Here is a 20498-nt window from a genome sequence, read left to right as displayed (position 1 = left end):
TTTCCGCAGATAAACCTGATGCAGTAGATACTTTACACAAGTACAAAACAAAATTAATTTTTTAAAAATCCCTAAGAATACAAAATAAAATGAGACCAGGTAGCTAGTTGGTGTTATCAGAGATGCAGATCCCGCGGATGTGGAGGGCCGATCACGGGACTTGAGCATCCTGGGATTTTGGTATGCAGAGCGGATCCTGGAACCAATCAATGGGCCACAGATAACGAGGGACAACTGTACTGAGATTTTCAGTGTGGGAGAAAGGAGACACAGTTGAAGACACAAGAGACTAACAAAATAAATTCCTTCCTTGACCACAGAAAAGATCTAGAGACCTCCACAAATGCGGTCATCCCTTGGAATCTGTGGGGGATGAGTTCCAGGAGCCCCAAACTCTGTGGATGCTCAAGTCCTTTACAACAAAGGACACTGTACAGTAAATACAGTCCGCTCTCCATATCCGTGTGCTCGGCATCTGCCGATTCCATGAACTGCAAAAAGGTTTAGTTTAGGTTGGTTGAATGGGTGTGAAACCCACAGATCCAGAAAGCCGACTGTATATACCCCATGCCCAGATCGTGGTCTCTAAATCATTTCCCACTAAAGGTAACCAGGAATCTTTAGAGAAAAAGCTAAAGGGGCTTTTCCAGATCTGGGGCAATAAAGGTAAACGATTTACTGGGAATATCTTGTTATACCAGAAAGCAAGGAAGTTATCAAAGACTACTGAGGTTGTGTCAAAGACACAGCACCCAACGTGAAAAAGCCAAACTTGAAAATGACCAAAGACGGGACAAAAAGTATATAAGAATGACAAAGGCAGTGGACTGAACTACATCAAACATGTTAATATACATAAATTCATAACAATGCTAATTTTTAAAAGAAAGCCTCTATGATCACTTTTAGTTTGTGATCTTTGGAGGCAACCAATCCATAATGTTGACAAATAAATAATAAGAGAAAGAATCAAGCATTTATCCTGCCTTTCCTATAAAAACTAAGCTTCAGAGTAACTAATTTATGAGGCAAAGTTCCTTCTTTATACATGTATTCAAGCCAATAAATGAAGAGAGAATGATAAAATTAGTATATCAATGCTAAGCAACCACTAATGAATTAATAGATTCCTTATTAATTAACATTAATTAATACTAATTAATTAATTAATATTGATTAATATTAATAGGCAATGTTCTTCGAGGGCTGCTAGCATCACAAATCAAATCTGAAAATGACCAAGCCTCTACCTTTTTACCATGTAAGGAACAGAAAAATGTGTTCATATTTTTATATTACACATGACAAGGATGTAATGGCAAGGATGTAATCAGCAAAATCCAGTGTGGGAAACTCTATGAGACAAATGTCACAGTTTATACAACAAACTAATTGTTAAAAAAAAAGCAAGGGAGAGAGGTAGAAAAAGAACCTATAGATTAAAAAAGATATATTAAGCAATCACATTCTATAGACCTAGTTTCAATCCCAATTCAAACAAGCTGCATTAAAAAAAAAAAAAAGAACATGAATGGGAAAATTAAGGAAATGTAAAAATGGATTGATATTTACAATATTGATGAATTATGGCTTATTTTTAAATAATCTGATAATGATATTGTGATTATATTTTAAAAGGGGAATCTTTATTTTTTAGACATACAAACTGAAAATATTCACTGACAGGTCGGAGATTTCCTTCAAAATGAAATCTTGGGGAGGCTGTGCAAGGAGCAGTGGGAAAGAGTAGGAGACAAAACTGGCCATGAGTTTATCATTTTTAAAGCTGAGTAAAGGACCTCCCCAGTGGTGCAGTGGTTAAGAATCCGCCTGCCAATGCAGGGGACACAGGTTCGATCCCTGGTCCGGGAAGATCCCACATGCCTCGGAGCAACTAAGCCCGTGCGCCACAACTACTGAGCCTGCGCTCTAGAGCCCGCAAGCCACAACTACTGAGCCCACTCGCCACAGCTGCTAAGTTCGCGCACCTAGAGCCCGTGCTCTGAAGCAAGAGAAGCCACCGCAATGAGAAGCCCGCACACAGCAACAAAGAGTAGCCCCTGCTCGCCGCAACTAGAGAAAGCCAGCGCATCAGCGAAGACCCAATGCAGCCAAAAATAAATAAAATAAATAAATTTTTAAAAATTAAAAAAAAAAAAGATGAGTAAAGAGGTCACTATTCTCTCCACTGCTGGAGATGTTGAAATTTTCCATAATAAGTGATTACTTTTAAAAGAGAGGGTGAGCAAGACAACAATTGAAAATTAAAACAGAACTGACAAATACAAAGCAAAATAACAGGAAATTGCATTAAAAACCTGAATGAGTACCTGGAAAACTAGCAGAAGAATACAAGGTATGAGCCCAGTGGTTTGCTTGTTTTGGAGAGATGCAGTGGGGGATGGAAGAGAACAGAGAAGGTGGGAAATATGTATCTCCATGCCCGCTATAATACATCCCAATCATTTATATAAACATACTAGTCTCTGTGATTTTGAAGGAAAAAAATATGTAGTAAATAGGGCTAGAAAACTTAACCTGAATTGAACTGACAAAAGTTGTAATAAGAATACAAGTTGGTTAAATGTAATTGTTGCTTCTGTAGTACTTCAAAGTCTCTGCAAAGAGTTTATCTTACATAGCACAAATATTTATCCTAGACTTTGGTTTACACTATTAATTCACATTACAGAACTTAAAAAAAAAAAAGTAAACTTCAAGGCAGTCCCTACTTGAAATAATATGAATAAATCACGAACATAACTAGACACCATTCCTTGCACTTTGTAAGGATTCTCTCACTTCATCCTTAAACCATCCTATAAGGTAGTTACAGGCAGACCTCATTTTATTGCACTTTGCAGATACTGCATTTCTTACAAATTGAAGGTTTGTGGCAACCCTACGTGGAACAAGTCTATTAGCACCATTTTTCCAACAGCATTTGTTCACTTCATGTCTCTGTGTAACATTTTGGAAATTCTTGCAATATTTCCAACTTTTCCATTATTATTATGTTTGTTATGGTGATCTTGTGATTACTGATCTTTGATGTTACTATCGTAATTGTTTTGGGGCACCAGAAACTGTGTCCATATAAGACAGCAAATTTAATCAATAAATGTTGTGTGTGTTCTGACTGCTCCACAAACTGACCACTCACCATCTCTCTCCTTCTCCTTGTGCCTTCCTATTCCCTGAGACACAACAATATTGAAATTAGGCCAATTAATAACACTACACTGGCCTCTAAGTGTTCAAATGAAAGGAAGAGTCACACATCTCTCACTTTAAATCAAAAACTAGAAATGATTAAGCTTAGTGAGGAAGGCATGCTGAAAGCCAAGATAAGCTAAAAGCTAGACCTCTTGCACCAAACAGTTAACCAAGTTGTGAATGGACAAGTTCTTGAAGGAAATTAAAAGTGCTACTGTAGTGAACACATGAATGGTAAAAAGTGAAACAGCCTTATTGCTGATATGGAGAAAGATTTAGTGGTCTGGATAGAAGATCAAACCAGCCACAACATTCTCTTAAGCCAAAGCCTAATTCAAACAAGTCCCTAACTCTCTTCAATTCTGTGAAGGCTGAGAGAGGTGAGGAAGCTTCAGAAGAAAAGTTTGAAGCTAGCAGAGGTTGGTTCATGAGGTTTAAGGACAGAAGCTGTCTCCACAACATCAAAGTGCAAGGTGAAGCAGCAAGTGCTGATGTAGAAGCTGCAGCAAGTTATCCAGAAGATCTAGCTAAGATAAGGAATGAAGGTGGCTACGCTACACAACAGATTTTCAATGTAGATGCAACAGCCTTTTCTTGGAAGATGTCATCTAGGACTTTTCATAGCTAGAGAAGAGAAGTCAATGCCTGGCTTCAAAGCTTCAAAGGACAGGCTGACCCTCTTGTTAGGGGCTAATGCAGCTGGTGACTGACGCTAAAGCCAATGCTCATTCACCATTCCAAAAATCCTAGGGCCCTTAAGAATTATGCTAAATCTACCCTGCCTGTGCTCTCTAAATGGAATATATCAAAGCCTAGATGACAGCACATCTGTTGACAACATGGCTTACTGAATATTTTAAGCCCACTGTTAAGAACTACTGCTCAGAAAAAAAAATTCCTTTCAAAATACGACTAGTCATTGACAATGCACCTGGTCACCCAAAAGCTCTGATGAAGATGTACAACGAGATTCATATTGTTTTCATGCCTGCTAAGACAACATCTGTCCATAGCCTGTGCCATGGATTAAGGAGTAGTGTCAAATTTCAAGTCTTATTTCTTAAGAAATACATTTCAGAAGGCTATAGCTGCCACAGATAGTGATTCCTCTGATGGATCAGGGCAAAGTAAATTGAAAACCTTCTGGAAAGGATTCACCATTCTACATGCCATTAAGGATATTCATGATTCATGGGAAGAGGTCAAAATATCAACATTACCAGATGTTTGGAAGAAGTTGATTCCAACCCTTCATGGATGACTTTGAGAGGTCCAAGACTTCAATGGAGGAGTTCACTGCAGATGTGTTAGAAACAGCAAGAGAACTAGAACTAGAAGTAGAGCCTGAAGATGTGACTGAATTGCTGCAATCTCATGATGAAACGTCAATGGATGAGGAGTTGCTTCTTATCAGCAAAGAAAGTGGTTTCTTGAGATGGAATCTACTGGTGAAGACTGTTGGAATGACAACAACGGATTTAGAAGATAACATAAACTGAGATGATAAAGCAGCAACAGGGTGTGAGAGGACTGACTCCAATTTTGAAAAGAGTTCTGTGCGTAAAATGCTATCAAACAGGCATTGCATGCTGCAGAGAAACCATTCATGAAAGGAAGAGTCCATCAGTGCAGCAAACTTCACCGTTGTCTTATTTTAAGAAATAGCCATGGGGCTTCCCTGGTGGCGCAGCGGTTGAGAATCTGCCTGCCAATGCAGGGAACACGGGTTCGAGCCCTGGTCTGGGAAGATCCCACATGCCGCGGAGCAACTGGGCCCGTGAGCAGCAATTACTGAGCCTGCGTGTCTGGAGCCTGTGCTCTGCAACAAGAGAGGCCGCAATAGTGAGAGGCCCGCGCACCGCGATGAAGAGTGGCCCCCGTTCGCCGCAACTGGAGAAAGCCCTCGCACAGAAGCGAAGACCCAACACAGCCATAAGTAAATAAATAAATAAATAAAAATTAAAAAAAAAGAAATAGCCACAGCACCACAACCTTCGGCAACTATCACCCTGATCAGTCAGCAGACATCAACGTCAAGGCAAGACCCTCCGCCAGCATAAAGGTTACGACTCACTGAAGGCTCTGATGATGGTTAGCATCTTTTCACAATACGGTATTTTTTAATTAAGCTATGTAAATTTTTTTTTTTTAGACATAATGCGACTGCTCACTTAATAGACTACAGTATAGTGTAAATATAACTTTTATAGCTCTGGGAAACCAAAAAGTTTGTGTGACTCGCTTTATTGCAATAAGCAGTGGTCTGGAACTGAACTCGAAATATCTCTGAGGTATGTCTGTACTAGTATCCTCTTTTACAGATGAGGAAAATAAGACACAGGAAGATTCAGTAGCTTGCCCAAAGTCTGGCTTCAGGCTAAATGCTGCAGGCAAGGTTTGAGGCAGACAGCATGAGTCCATCCACAGCCTGTGCTTTTCACTGTGAGGCTGTGTCAGCTTCTGTCATAAACTGGTAGAATATTATAAATAGGGTTTTGCCAAGTGGCAAAACTTTCCAAGGAAGCATCTGAAATAATCAAAATTTGATTTAATCGGTACAGGTTCATATCTAATAACATGCCTGTCTCATTTTTGAGAGACAGTGTACTACAACTTGGACTACTTAGTATCACATCAAAGCAGATGAAACTAAATACAATGTGGTATCCTGGATGAGATCCTGGAACAGAAAAAGCACGTTAGTGGAAAAATTGGTGAAATCCAAAAAGTCTGGAGCTTAGTTAATAACAAGTTACCAATGCTAGTTTCCTTATTTTGATGTTACCATGGTAATGGATGATGGTAACAGCAGAACTGGGTGAGGGGTATACGGAACTGTCGGTACTAATTTTGCAACCTTCCTGCAAATCTAAAATTATTTCAAAATCAAAAGTTTATTTTAAAAGAATAGATCAATTTCTAAGCACCATATCTGCAAAATTCAATCCTCTTGTAAAATTTTTGATTTTCAAATGAATGTAGCATTCTGTTTCTTAATGTTCAAGAATATTTTCAAACTGTATTTCTTGTCTTCAAGGGTAAGGAACATATCTTACACATGCTTGACAATCACTCAACACACGTTTAATGTTTGCCTATGCTGTGAGTTTACCACGTGTGAGGCACTGTGCCAGCTATGTCCTTGTTACACAAAGGCCTCCTGCATCATAGATGCTTATAAAGGGTGACTGGAAGATAATCGTTGTGGGCACTGTGGTCTTGCTACCCTTCTGAACTTCTCCCACTGAGGTGTCTACAGGGTTAGGTGGCAGGAATGGCCTGACCTCATTCCTAGCTCCAGGGATGCCCCCTAACTATTTTCACTCCATCTGGTTAACTTATCCTTGCCATAGTGATTACATGAATCATGGTGAAGGCAGCCAATCAGCACACAGAATTCCTCTGGCAACTGCATGGGTTGAGGAACTAACTAGGGATAATGAGATATGAAGGAAGGAAAGTGCCCTTGCTCTGAAGAAACACCCTCTCTTCCTCTGGATTTTGTAGAATACGATTTTTTTTTTTTTTTAATCTGCAATATGTTACCATTTTGTCACCAGGTGGAAGCTACTCTGAGGATGAAAGTAAACAGAGAGTGGACGTGGCCAGGCCCCCTTGATCGTACCAGTGTCATTCTCACAAATATAAAATGGCAATAATAATATTTCCCACAGACCACTGTTAATTCCAAGGCAATATGTGCACTATGGCTATGTTAAAAACAACAAAAACAACTAAGAATTGGGATGATATTAAGGTTTTGCTAACCTTGTGGTAGTATTTACATTTTGGTTATGTTTCTTTAAAAAGTCTTTGTGGGGCTTCCCTGGTGGCGCAGTGGTTGACAGCCTGCCTGCCAGTGCAGGGGACACGGGTTCGAGCCCTGGTCTGGGAAGATCCCACATGCCGCGGAGCAACTGGGCCTGTGAGCCACAATTACTGAACCTGCGCGTCTGGAGCCTGTGCTCCGCAACAAGAGAGGCCACGATAGTGAGAGGCCCACGCACCGCGATGAAGAGTGGCCCCCGCTTGCCACGACTAGAGAAAGCCCTCGCACAGAAACGAAGACCCAACACAGCCATAAATAAATAAAATTAATTAATTAAAAAAAAAAAAAAGTCTTTGCCTGTCAGATATTCACAGTAAAATATTTACAGGTGAAATTTTATTTTGGATTTGCTTTAAAATACTCCAGAATTTTTTTTTTAATGGAAGAATGAAGGGTGGTGAATGAAATAAGTATTGTAAAATATTGAAGGTGAGTAATGGGTAAATGGTGTTCATTATATTGTTCTATTTGTGTATTTTAATCTAGAAAATATTAAACTGATAATTATCCCTGCATATATCTCAATATTATGATCGTGTATATATGGAGCTGCCTTATCTATTGAAAAGCATGATATAAAGTAAATCAGTGAAAGAGTCCAGATCTCAAGAAAAAGACATATTTGTATAAACACAACACACTCAGTCACACACATACAGTTAAAATGGACTTGAAAATCTATCTAATTGAATGCCTCGATTTTTACAGCTATGGAAATGAAATCTAATACCTTCAAACTTTTATGTTGTTACATGAATGGTAATTCTAGTTTTGTTTTGTTTTGTTTTTACCAACCATGTTATCTGAAAATGGAAAATATCAATACTAGCCTATATTGGCACCCAGAACCTGCTTCCTTTCATGTCCAATGGGCTGTTCTCCATCCTCACCTGACAAGGCCAGTGAGCCATATCTAGCACTTTCCTTCTTATAAAGCACCTACTGTTCTTTCTCTTCCTGCCTCACACCCCTCACCCAGACCTCTCTATGTATCCTGAACTCCAAAATGAAATAGCCTCATCTGCCACAAAAAACTCAGCAGGCCCCCAAATGAAACTGCCCACATGTCAGTTCTGTTTTGGTCACTGGCACCCATATTCGCGGGAGTCGCCCTGCTGCCTTACATCTGGTCACCAGACCCTGGAGATTCCTGTTAAGTCCTCCCCTTTCCTTTCCCAGTTGCCTTAGTTCAGCCCTCATCCTCTCCTTTCTGGTCATTTTGCATCTCCTACATGATTAATGCTCCAGGGTCATCTTTCTAAATGCAAAGCTAATCATGTTACTTCCTTCCTTAAAACTCCAGCGACTTCCCACTCTCTGAAGCTGAAGTCCATACCCCTTTATAGCTCTCAAGTCTAGCCATCTGGTCTCTACACACCTCTCTCTGTCAGGAATCACTGCACAACCCCACTCCAACTCACTGAGCTGCTTCACGCCTCAGGATCACTGAGCTTCTGACTTTCTTCTCCTATTAGAAGACTCATTCATTATTTATTCAGCACACATGTAGTGAATTTTCACTATGTGATAAGCCCTGTACAAGGATACAGCAGCGGAGAGTGACACTGTCCTAGCCTCAAGGAGCTTACAGCCTAGCAGGGAAACAGATATTAAACACACTATGGAGGGTAGGGGTAGGGTGGGAAGGGTTCACCTGCATTTTGTTACGGTATCCTTTCCTGCGTCTTTGTAAACTAAAATGATTTAGAAGTGGCCCTTTTTTTGTTTGGTGTGGTTTGTTTTTTGGTGAATCTGGGAGTTTAACATGCCTTTTTCCTGAGATGAAATTTTGCCCCACGCTTCCTCTTTTTGGAATTCACAATCCCAGCAAAATTCTCATCAGATTTCAAATGTCAGCATTCCTGAGCACCCCTCCCCCACCCAGAGCACACCACGCTAGGCAGAGCTGAACTGCCCTGTTCCTCCTCAGGACTCCAGCTGACATCAGAGCGCTCTAACCCTTCCCCACCTGACCCCTGCTGCATGGGCTGAGAGTCCCTAAGGACAGCAACAACGTCCTTCCACCTTTCAATTCCCCACCTAACACAGTGCAGGCCCACAGTAAATGTTTAAATGTTCAAAGGGCAAACATTCACTCTTTAAAGGTAAATTACTTCATACATAAAGCATAACTTCGTATAAGCTTTTTGAATAACAATTGAGCAATACTGATAAAAACTTAGAAGGCCCAGAAGTCCCACTTCTAGTTAATGTTCTACAGAAATCCTAGTAGTAGGCATAAAAAAGCACGTACAGGGATATCTTATTTCAACATTTGGCATAGTTACCAAAAACTAGAAGCAAATGTCAATGGCCACCAACAGAGATCTGTGTAAACAAATTATGGTGCATTCCTTCTGCGGAAGATCCCTTTGCTACCAGTAAGAAGGAGACAGACCTATCCGTATTGGCACAGAAAGGTATCCATAAGCTGTACAATGACAGTTATAGTGAAATCCTGCTATTTATTCTAAAAAAGAAAAAAAAACATGTTTTCATAGCATAGGGGGGAAAGTCTCTAAGAAAGCACCCCTCTGCGTTATCCCTAAGGGCATGGGACAAGAAGGAGGAAAAAATCATCCTCTACTTTAAATTTCCTATCACTGAATTTGTTAGAATGCAGTTTAATATTTCTTAAGTTTGAAACACAATCACTAAAGTAAAAAGGTACTTTTTACACTAAAGTATACATTATTTTACCAGTTTCTTGTTTAGGGAACTGAGATGATATTTTTAAATTCTGGGTTTTTCTAAAAAGATGAAATATTATTCGATGCTACCTTCCCAGCACCCAGAATAGAGACATATAGCAGGCACTCGGTTAATGTTTGCTGAATGAATAAACTGCTGTACAATTCCAAAACTGCTGGCCAAGGGTAGAAAGTATCTGCTTCACAAACTCACAAAGGAAAAAAAGCACTCACAGAAGTATCTTAACAAATGGTTACCAACCTACATAAATTAGGATTTTTTTTTTAAGTAAATTTTCAAAAAGCACACAAACTCTCCTCACATAAGCAATCTTCTACCTACCAAGTCTACCAAGAAAAAGGCTCCTTCCAAATCAGTTTAATTCAAAACCTGGAGTGTGGCATTATGGCTGGCCATAACACAAGTAATACAAAGAAACAGGAAAACTTGGGTTAAAACACAGATACTCTAATAGAAAAAAACCAATCATTTTGATGCACCTAAGTGCTTATTTGGGGAGGTAATTAACTTTTAGCTTGGACTACTCAGACCAAGGCCCCTGACAAGCAGCCTGTTTATCTCCAGGTCCTAACAGAATGCCCTAAAGATGGAAAGCCCTCCATGACTGTTGATGCTGATGGGAGAGGTGAGACACCTGAAAGAAGGAAAGACAACCAAGGTTTTGGGCTTAATGAAAAAGACCTGAATAGGTTCAAATTTAAGTTCATTCCTCCACCCCTTTTTCTGAAGTAAGATACAGTATATTTAATCAATTTCATAATTCATTTATTTATATAAATAACGGCCAGGGAGCTCAGCTCTTCCTTGGTTGAAGTCCCCCCCTTCCCCCAAGGGAAGGCACTTTGAGAACTTGTTTTGGCATACGTGGACCCAGTAGTCTACTTAATTCTAGAAACCCACATACTCCTTGGATTTTTTTTTTTTTTTCAATCACTACTCTTAATTCTAAAAATTCCTTTGAGAGGGTGATTTAATCCTCACTACGAAAACACAAGGTTCCAAATAAGTTGTCACCAAAACCCAATAATCTTTAGAGAAGAGAGAGATTAAAATACTTCTCTGCCAAACTAACGTAACTGGAGTTTAGCAAGTGGGTGAATTAAATAAAATAACAAGTGAATAAGTGAATAAAATAACAACCCTTTAGAGTGCCCTGTGCAATTTTCCCCAAAGCCTACCTGTTCTTTAAATGGAAATAAAATTTTCCAAGGTCTATCCCAGGCTGAGGCATTTCTCCCTCTAGCAATGACTGTCTAGATGAAGCTGTCTAAGTTCACTGGGAAATCAACTACCTACAGTTCATTTACTAAACTTATTACCCAAAGGTTCCAGGCCCTGGTCTCTGCCCTCCCTGCCACTCCTCCACTCTTGAAAGCAGGGATCCTTGAAAGCAAGGGATTCTTGAAAGCAAGAATGTTTCTCATTCTTCAGAGACCACAGTCCTAGGCATGGAACAGGTGCTCCGTGAGTACCCGATTTTTGCCATTTCATGGCACTGCAGAACTAGAAGAAACAAAACTTTGGGAATCATCTAAAAGCAACACATGTGTTTGCTTTGGCTAATAAATTCTACAAATGATGATTTTTTTAAATTAGCATATTTTCCATCTGAATGAATCCCTACGGAACTTGGAAACCAACATCAACCCGCCCGCAAAGCCACTTCTGTCTGGACACAGGAGCAGCTGTGCCAGAAACGAACGCAGCCCATCCCGGGCTCCGGAGGACTGGCGGCGGGGAGAATGGCGAGCGCCGCGTCCGAGGACACGACTCCCGGCGCTCCTACCCGGAGGCCGGGAGCGGGGCGGGGAGGGGGAAGGGACCAAACCTGGGCACCCCGAGCGCCCGCCGCCGCCGCCGCCGCGCCAGGGAGGGGGCTCCTGTTTCCTTGACAACCGCGCCGGGGCGCAGCCTTCCCAGTGGGCCCGGGGAGGGGAGGGAAAGGGAGGGGAGCGAAGGGACCCCACCCCTCAACCCCACGCAGGGGCGGCGGCTGGCGGAGGAACCTTCCGGACTCAGCAGCCGCAGGCTCGGCTCGCGGGGCCCTGTCCCGCCGCGGCCGGCGCCTACCGTGTATCCCCGCTCCAGGTCACTCTCCTCGTAGCGAAAGGACGGGATGCAGACCTCCATGGTCGCGCCAGCCGGCCAGCGCAGAGCGAGCGGGGGGCGGGCTCACGGCCGCGGCCGCCGCCCCGCCCCCGGCCCAGCCGCCCCACCTTCCTTCCCGGAGCCCGCGGGACCCAGAGAGTGCGCGGAGCGGGCCCGGGGCGGGAGCCGAGGGCCGGGAGCCGAGGGCGTGGGGACCCTGTCGTCCGCCGCTCTCTGGGCGGGCCCGGGGCCGGAGCCGGGGACCGGGAGCCGAGGTCGTGGGGCTCTGGGCCCCTGGGTTTCAGGCCCAAAGGGCGGCAGAGATCAGCTGGGCCCGGAGGAGGCGGGGCCTGGAAACCTGTGAGTCTGCAGAAAAGGGGTGTGCGCGCCACCGCGCCGGGTACAGGGCCGCACCCCGACGCTCCCTGCCCTTGAGGCTCGAGGGTGCGCTGGGCTTGCAATTTGCAAGACACCACCCTTGACAGATCGCCAGACAGCAAGGAGTAGAAAAGCATGGAGCCTCTGCATTTTGCTTTTGGTTGGTTGAATTTTCGCCTTAACACTCGGCTGGCAAGAACAGCAGCGAACCCTGCCCTACTTCTACCAAGACTTAACTGTTTCCCTTCGATTCCAGGGTCAGCGTCTCCTTCTGAGTTAGCCGTCGAACCTGGGAATGATGCTATAATACAGAGCCCGAAAGCCGGCTGCTCACTGAGACAAACATTCCGGTGCTCCAGTTCTAAAATCCTGCCTGTATAGGGCTTTTTAACTATAAGAGAAAAATAGAAGACGGGGTTGGGATGAGGGGGAAGAAAGAAAGAAAAAAGAAAGGTGAGGGCTGGAATCTGCCCCTCAGGCCAGAACATAATAACCTGAAAATACCTAAAAGATGAAGTGTTCCAATGAGGAAATTTGGTTATCAGGTTACATTTGCAAACTCCGAGTTTCTTCCTTAGGTTAGAGCACAGGGCAGAATAGAAACTTGAAGGTGACTTGTATAGCAAGCTTCTTGGGCTGCAAGTAAACAGCTGTGCCTACTTCAGTTTGCCCTTGAGGCCAGGGAGCATTTCAACTTGAAACTCTGAAGTTTATGATGAGACCTTAGTCATGCAAAAGAGGAATAATCAGGCCCTTTGCTTTAAGAACTTGGACCCTGCAGAGCCCTCTACAGTAGTCTCAGGTGAAGACCCCACCTCCTCACCACACATTTGCAGCTCCAGGATGTGTCTGCCTGTCAGAACTCCATGCCTCAGAATAGGCTGTGCCCTATAACCAGAGTAGCCTTCCTCTTTTCTTCCACTGGCCAGCACCTCCAGATGTAACCAGACAGCTCTGTGGGCTCCATGCTGTCTCAGTTCCGAGCCTGGCTTGTAAGTTCCCTTAAGCCTCTGGTGACTATCACACGGTATTGTGCCATGTATTTATCTGCCTCACCCCTAGATTCTAGAGAAAGTACTTAAAAAAAATTAATTTTTATCCTCTTCTTGGCATATTGCCAGGTACATTTTTTGTTAAAGCTTTATATAAGCATTTTAATACTCATCTTTACAAAACCAGCAGGTACCATGCCAGATGTTATTACATCCCATGTCTCATTTAAGCTTCATAACAACCCCATGAGGAAGTGTTATGTACAGTAGGGCTTTCAAGGACTAAGAAGTAGTGTTCCTGTGGCAGAAGACCCCCCAAACAATTTCAGGATTGGTTGAAACAGGTTATTAAGATCTCAGTGTGTAATGTAAACCAGGATTATGTAATCATAAAATCCTTGAGCTACAGATTGCTGATCAAGCTTTTAATATGCTTTTTATACGATCCTTCCACAACAGCCTGCTAGTAGCCTGCCATATATATTTTTGTCTGGCTTGGCTCACCTATTTACCCATTGGATTTAACAGTCAGAAATGTATGGGTCCAAGAAGATGTGACAGATGGTCCAAATGAATCCATTTTTTTTCCTTCCTTTTTTGCTGTCTTCTACTAATAGCTGAGTATAATTTAATTTTGCCTTGCTGAAAATATATACAAGCTCTCAATATGTGGGTGTGTTCTTGAGGGTCTATCAGTGCAGCTATAATTGTTATAATTTGTTATTTCAGATGGCATAATTAAAGCTCAGAAAGGATAAATAGCTATGAAATTACTAGCTAATAATTAGAAGAGCTAAATTTCTAATCAAGTTCTGTGGGTAACCACTGTAAAGGAAAGAAGAGAATAGCACTAAAGTAAGAGAACATGACAAATGTATTATTGTGATGCTCTTACATATCTTTTAGTATGACTCTACAATCTGTGACAGGTGAACTAAATATCTTCTCAGAACATTAATAAAAATACATAGCAAGCACACATGTAAGAAGTTGAACAGTTAGAATCTGTTAATAAAGGCCAGAAAATTACATAAGAAAAATAACAAAATTCTGCTGGAATCTGGGTATGAAATCCCTACACTAAAAATACCACATTTACCTAGTATTGGGCAGAAGTATATTTCAGCAAACTTAATGATAAACTGCTTTAAATACCAACTTGTATTAGAAGTCTTGACCAAAATCTATCTAGAATATATTACATATTCAACATTCAGTTATAAGACTAACATATCATGACCAAACAAGATTTATCCCAGTAATATAAAGATAGTTAAACATTAGGAAATCTGTTGCCGTATTTCTCAACATTGTCAGATTAGAAAAGAACCAAAATAAATGAGTATGAAAATAAATTTTGAAACAACATTAATAAATCAGTACACCTCTTCCTAATAATTCTTAACAGGCTGGAAATAACAAGAACCATCTTTAACTTGATAAAGGTTACCACAACCCTATAGCAAATATCCTATTCAACATCATACAAGGAAGCATAAGGATAGTGTCAATAACTTTATCACAAGTATTGTTTGACATTCTGCTGGAGGCCCTAGCCAATGCAAAAAGACAAGTAAAATAAATAAGAGGTATAGATATTGGATAGGAAGGTATAAAACTAAGGTTACTTGTAGATGAATTGATCTACATAGAACAGAATCAACTAAAAACTTATTAGAACTAATAAAAGAGTTTCATAAGATGCCAGATATTAAATCATCATATACAAATCAATAGATTTCATATTCAATAGCTTGCTTATACAACAACATTAACCAATTAGAAAATAACAGGGAAAACCAAAAGATTTCATTAATGACACATTAAAAACTTATATAATTTCTAAAGATAAACTTAACAAATGTGCAAGACCCATATGAAGAAAACTAAAAAAAAATTAAAGGACACAAAAGAAAATCTGAAAATAGTTTTACCATGTTTCTGAATGGGAAGGATCAATATTTTTTTGATTTTCTTGGGTAAGTTTTCACTAAAACAAGTTATAAAGTTAATACAATCAAATGCCCAACCAGCTAAGAAACGTGACAAGATTGTTTGAAAAATGAATAGCCAGGGCAGGTTTGAACAAAAAAAAAAAAAAAAAAGAGGAGATAAGTTAATCTACAAGATGTTAAAACATACTATAAAGCCATAGTATTTAAACCAGTATAATCCTGGAGCAAAATTAGACAAATGACGAAGGGAATCAAATAGCTCAGAAATAAATCCCTTAATATATGGGAACATAATATGAAACAACAATGGTATTTCAAAGCTGTGAGGGTAAAAAAATAAGCTATTCAATAAATAGCTGAATGTTTAAATAGTTTTAATCAGTATTTAAGTAGTAAAGTTTTAATAAATGTTAAAAATAGTATAAATAAATGGTGTAATGAATAGTTTATGGATAACTGGCTCTCCATCTGAAAGAAAAGTAAAATTCATTTTTAAAGTGAATTCCACATATAGTAAAAAGCTCTAGGAAAAAACAGAGCTACAAAACCTTAAAGCAGACAAAGTCTTATTACAAAAAACAAATGTCAAAGACATTAGGGGAAAGATTATACTATATTAGAGTAGATAAAGATTTAAAATTAATGTAAACCAAAGGCCGTAAAGTTTAAAAAACGTTCAATAAACTGAAAAAATAAACGCAACACATATGACAAAGGATTAATGTATATTTTATATGTAAAGAATACATAATTTTTCTTAATGGCACAATCAAAAATGGACACAGTGTGAACACGCAATTCCCAGGAGCATGCAAGTGGACAAAAAAAGAAAAAGAAAAAGAAAAAAAATCTTTATGAGTTATCTATTATCAAGTAACAAATTACCCCCAAATTTTAGCTGCTTAAAGCAATACGTACTTATTATACAGTTTCTGTTGGTCAGGAATCTGGGAGCAGTTTAAGTTGCGGACAAGATGTACACCAAGGCCACATCTCAAGACTCTACTGGACTGCAGGATCCATGCACAAAGTGGTTTACTCACATGCCTGGCAAGTTAATGTTGATTGTTGGCAGGAAGCTTCAGTTCCTGGCCACTTGGACCTCTCCATGGAGACATTGAGGCTTCCTCCAAAGCAAAAAAATCCAAAAGAGCTCAGGGCAGAAAGTACACCTACCCTAAGAATTCACACTCCATCATTTCTGCAATATCCTGCTGGTTACAAAGGTTAGCCTATTTAGTGTGGGAGCCACTATACAATGGCTTGAGTCTCAGGAGGCAAGAATTAATCGGGACTATTGTGGAGGTTAGCTAACACATAACCATGAGCAGAAAAACAAATTCTACCATATTATGGGTAAAATATTTTGGTGTACCTACACTATGAATATTATGTTGCACTTAAAAAAAAAACCAAAAAACTAATGTTAGGATTTCTGAGTTAAGATAACAAATTGAACATACATAATTTCACTCCATCTAGCCCCAGTAAAACTGCAACAAGGAATTTCTCTTTTTTTTTTTTTAACGCATAAAGATAGGAAAAGCAGGAGAAGAGAGAATAGCAAAAAGATTTTTATAAGCTAGAAAGCAGATAGATGAGAAGTAACTTTCAGCAAACAAGAAAAAGCCAAATTAAAGCCAGCAGTGGGAAAGCTGAAAATCAACCTGATTCACACAGGACAATATCCAAAAAGATCAGTGAGAGGAAACAGAAAATACCTCTAGAATAGGAGGTAGTTGGCTAAAAGAAGGAAGATTGAATGAAAGCTGAGAATTGGGAAAAATCCCTTAATCCCCTCTTCCACCTTTGCACAATTCCAGAGGATATTTCCTCAAGAGAGAGTAAAAAAGAGAGTCTTTGCATCGGAAGTTGACTTGCCCAGCTGAGGGCATGGAAACTCTTATCAAAAAATAGTTGGGGTCTGGGGGTAAATAATCATATACATATTGAATGATGAATGCTGAAACCTTATAGAGGCTGGTAGCTACACCTTTACCTTCCAGGCAAAAAACATGAAGATATTCTCTGGGAAATCTGACAAGCCCAAGAGAAAAAAAGCTAGAAATACCAACATTGGAAATTCCCTACAAACAGCACAATGAAACTACTCTTTAGTGATATTCAAATTTGATAGGCCTTGGGTGTGGCCAAGATGGCAGAGCAGGAAGACCCTGAGCTCAGCTCCTCCCACAGGCACACCAAAACTACAACTATTTACACAGAAACTATTGATAGGAATGATCTGAAGACTAGCAGAAAAGATTTTCCACAGCTAAAGATATAAAGAAAGAACCACAACAAGACCTGGTAGGAGGGGTAGAGATCAGTATAGTCAAGACCCACATTCCTGGGGTAGGCAATGACACAAACAAAAGGATAATCACAACTGGAGAGGTTCTCCCCAAGGAGTGAGGGGTTCAAACTCCACATTGGGCTCCCCAGCCCGGAGGTCCTGCACTGAGAAGACAGGCCCCCAGAACATGTGGCTGTGAAGGCCAATGGGGCTTGTGTACAGGAGAGCCAGAGGGCTGTGGGAAACAGAGACACTGCTTAAAGGGCACATGCAAAATCTCACATACTCCAAGTCCCAGTACAGGGGCAGTAATCTGAAAGGAGCCTTAGTTAGACACACCTGCTGATCTTGGAAGGCCTGCTTGAGAGGGAGGAGGCAACTGATACTCTCCCTGAGAACACAGACACTGGCAGTATCCATTTTGGGGAGCTCATTCGTCCACAAGGAGACTGATGCTGGCAAGCACCATTTTGGAGTCCTCCCTCTAGCCTATCAGCACCAGGGGCTTATGCACCCAGGAGCAGGTCAACACCAGTCCTAAGCAGTCAGCCCCACTGGGACCCAGCCCTGCCCATCAGCAGGCTGACAGCCTCCATATGAGGCAAGATCTGATAGCCAAATAAGTTGGGGGCCAGCCCCACCTAGTAGTGAGCCCACCACAAGAGAAATGCCCACACAGCCCATGTAGGGGGCACCTCTAGAGTATATAGCTCAAGTGACCAAAAAGGAGTATGCTCCTGAGCCCCATAGGATGTCTCCCACATAAGGCCACTTCTTCTAGATCGGAAAATGTAATCAATTTACCTAATACATAGAAATAAAAGCAATGAATGAGACAAAATGAGGCAACAGAGGAATATGTTCCAAACGAAGCAACAAGATGAAACCCCAGAAGAACGAAGACAAATGGAGATAAGCAATCTATCCAATAAAGATGGGGGTGGGGGTGGGAGGGAGGGGATATATGTATACACATAGCTGATTCACTTCGTTGTACAGCAGAAACTAAAGCAACATTGTAAAGCAACTATACCCTAATTGAAAAAAAAAAAAAAGAGTTCAATGTGATGATCATAAAGATGTTCAATGAACTCGGGAGAAAAATAGATGAACACACTGAGAATGTTAACAAAGAATTAGAACATATAAAGAAGAACCAAACAGAGCAGAAGAATATAATAACTGAAATTTAAAAATACAAGAGAAGGAAACTGACAGTAGGTTAGATGATATAGAGGAATGGATTGGCAACCTGGAAGACAGAGTAGTGGAAATCACCCAAGATTTATTTTTTTTAAGCCAAGAAAAAAGGATTTAAAAAAATAAAGATAGTTTAAGAGACGTCTTAGAAAACATCAAGAATACTAACATTCACATTATAGGGGTCCCAAAAAGAGAAGAGAGAGAGAAAAGGGCAGAAATTTATTTAAAGAAATAATAGCTGAAAAATTCCCTAACCTGGGAAAGGAAACAGACATCCAAGTCCAAGAAACACAGAGTCTAAAACAAGATGAACCCAAACAGAACAACACCAACACACATTGTAATTAAAATGGCAAGATTAAAGATAAAGATAGAATCTTAGAAGCAGCAAGGGAAAAGCAACTAGTTATATACAAGGGAACTCCCATAAGACTGTCACCTGACTTTTCAGCAGAAACTCTCCAGGCCAGAAGGGAATGGCATGATATATTTGAAGTGGTGAAAGGAAAAAACCTACAACAAAGAATACTCTACACAGCAAGGCTAACATTCAGATTTGAAAAAGAGATAAAGAGTTCTACAGGCAGGCAAAAGCTAAAAGAGTTCAGCACCACCAAACCAGCTTTACAGGAAATGATAAAGGGACTTCTCTAAGCAGAAAAGAAACACAACAAGAAATATGAAAATTACAAAAGGAAAATCTCGTTGGCAAAGGCAAACATATAGTACAGTAAAGGTAGATCAACCACTTATAAAGCTAGTAGGAAGGTTAAGACAAATGTAGTAAAATCATCTATATCCATAATAAGCAATTAAGGAATACACAACACAAAAAGATGTCAAAAACATTATTTGTGGGGGAGGGTAAAGATATAGGGTTGGTAGAATGTGTTGGAACTTAAAAGATCATCAACTTAAGGTAATTATATATATGGTTATATATAAACCTCCTGGTAACCACAAACCAAAAATGTATAATAGATAACACACACAAAAAGAGAACGAAATCCAAACAAAACATGAAAGATAGTCATCAAATCACAAGGGAAGAGAGCCAAAGAAGAAGAAAGGAAAAAAAAAACCTACAAAAACAACCAGAAAACAATTAACAAAATTGCAATAAGTACATACCTATCAATAATTGTTTTAAATGTAAATGGACTAAATGCTCCAATCAAAAGATGTAGAGTGGCTGAATGGATACAAAAACAAGATCCATATATATGCTGCCTACAAGAGACTCATTTCAGATCTAAAGACACATACAGACTGAAAGTGAGGGGATGGAAAAAGGCATTACATGCAAATGAAAACCAAAAGAAAACTGGGGTAGCAATACTTACATCAGACAAAATAGACTTTAAAACAAAGACTGTAACAAGAAACAAAAAGGGGAGAGACCTTGAAGATGGCAGAGGAGTAAGACATGGAGATCACCTTCCTCCCTACAAATACATCAGAAATACATCTACATGTGCAACAACTCCTACAGAACACCTACTGAACGTCGGCAGAAGACCTCAGACTTCCCAAAAGGCAAGAAACTCCCCACGAAGGGCAAAAGAAAAAAGAAATAACAGAGACAAAAGATTAGGGATGAGACCCGCACTTCTGGGAGGGAGCTGTGAAGGAGGAAAAGTTTCCACACACTAGGAAGCCCCTTCACTGGTGGAGACAGGGATGGCAGCGGGGAAGCTTCAGAGCCACAGAGGAGAGTGCAGCAACAGGGGTACAGAGGGCAAAGCGGAGGGATTCCCGCACAGAGGATCAGTGCCGACCAGCACTCACCAGCCCAAGAGGCTTGTCTGCTCACCCACCAGGGCGGGTGG

General features: G+C 40.6%; 1 protein-coding gene across 1 annotated transcript in view; it reads right to left on the bottom strand.

The window, feature by feature from the left end:
* SNX24 (sorting nexin 24) overlaps positions 1–11949 on the bottom strand; it is a 160379-nt gene extending 148430 nt beyond the window's left edge. The window contains exon 1 of the mRNA XM_068535768.1: positions 11828–11949. Within this exon, the coding sequence (XP_068391869.1) occupies positions 11828–11887 (60 nt within the window). The 5' untranslated portion in view covers positions 11888–11949. The remainder of the gene's footprint in view (positions 1–11827) is intronic.
* Between the last annotated feature and the right edge of the window lie 8549 nt (positions 11950–20498).

The sequence above is a fragment of the Eschrichtius robustus genome, chromosome 2, assembly GCF_028021215.1.
Source record: "Eschrichtius robustus isolate mEscRob2 chromosome 2, mEscRob2.pri, whole genome shotgun sequence".
NCBI classification, from domain to species: domain Eukaryota; kingdom Metazoa; phylum Chordata; class Mammalia; order Artiodactyla; family Eschrichtiidae; genus Eschrichtius; species Eschrichtius robustus.
The sequence above is the reverse complement of the archived record's forward strand: the minus strand, read 5'-3'. Positions and strand labels throughout refer to the sequence as shown.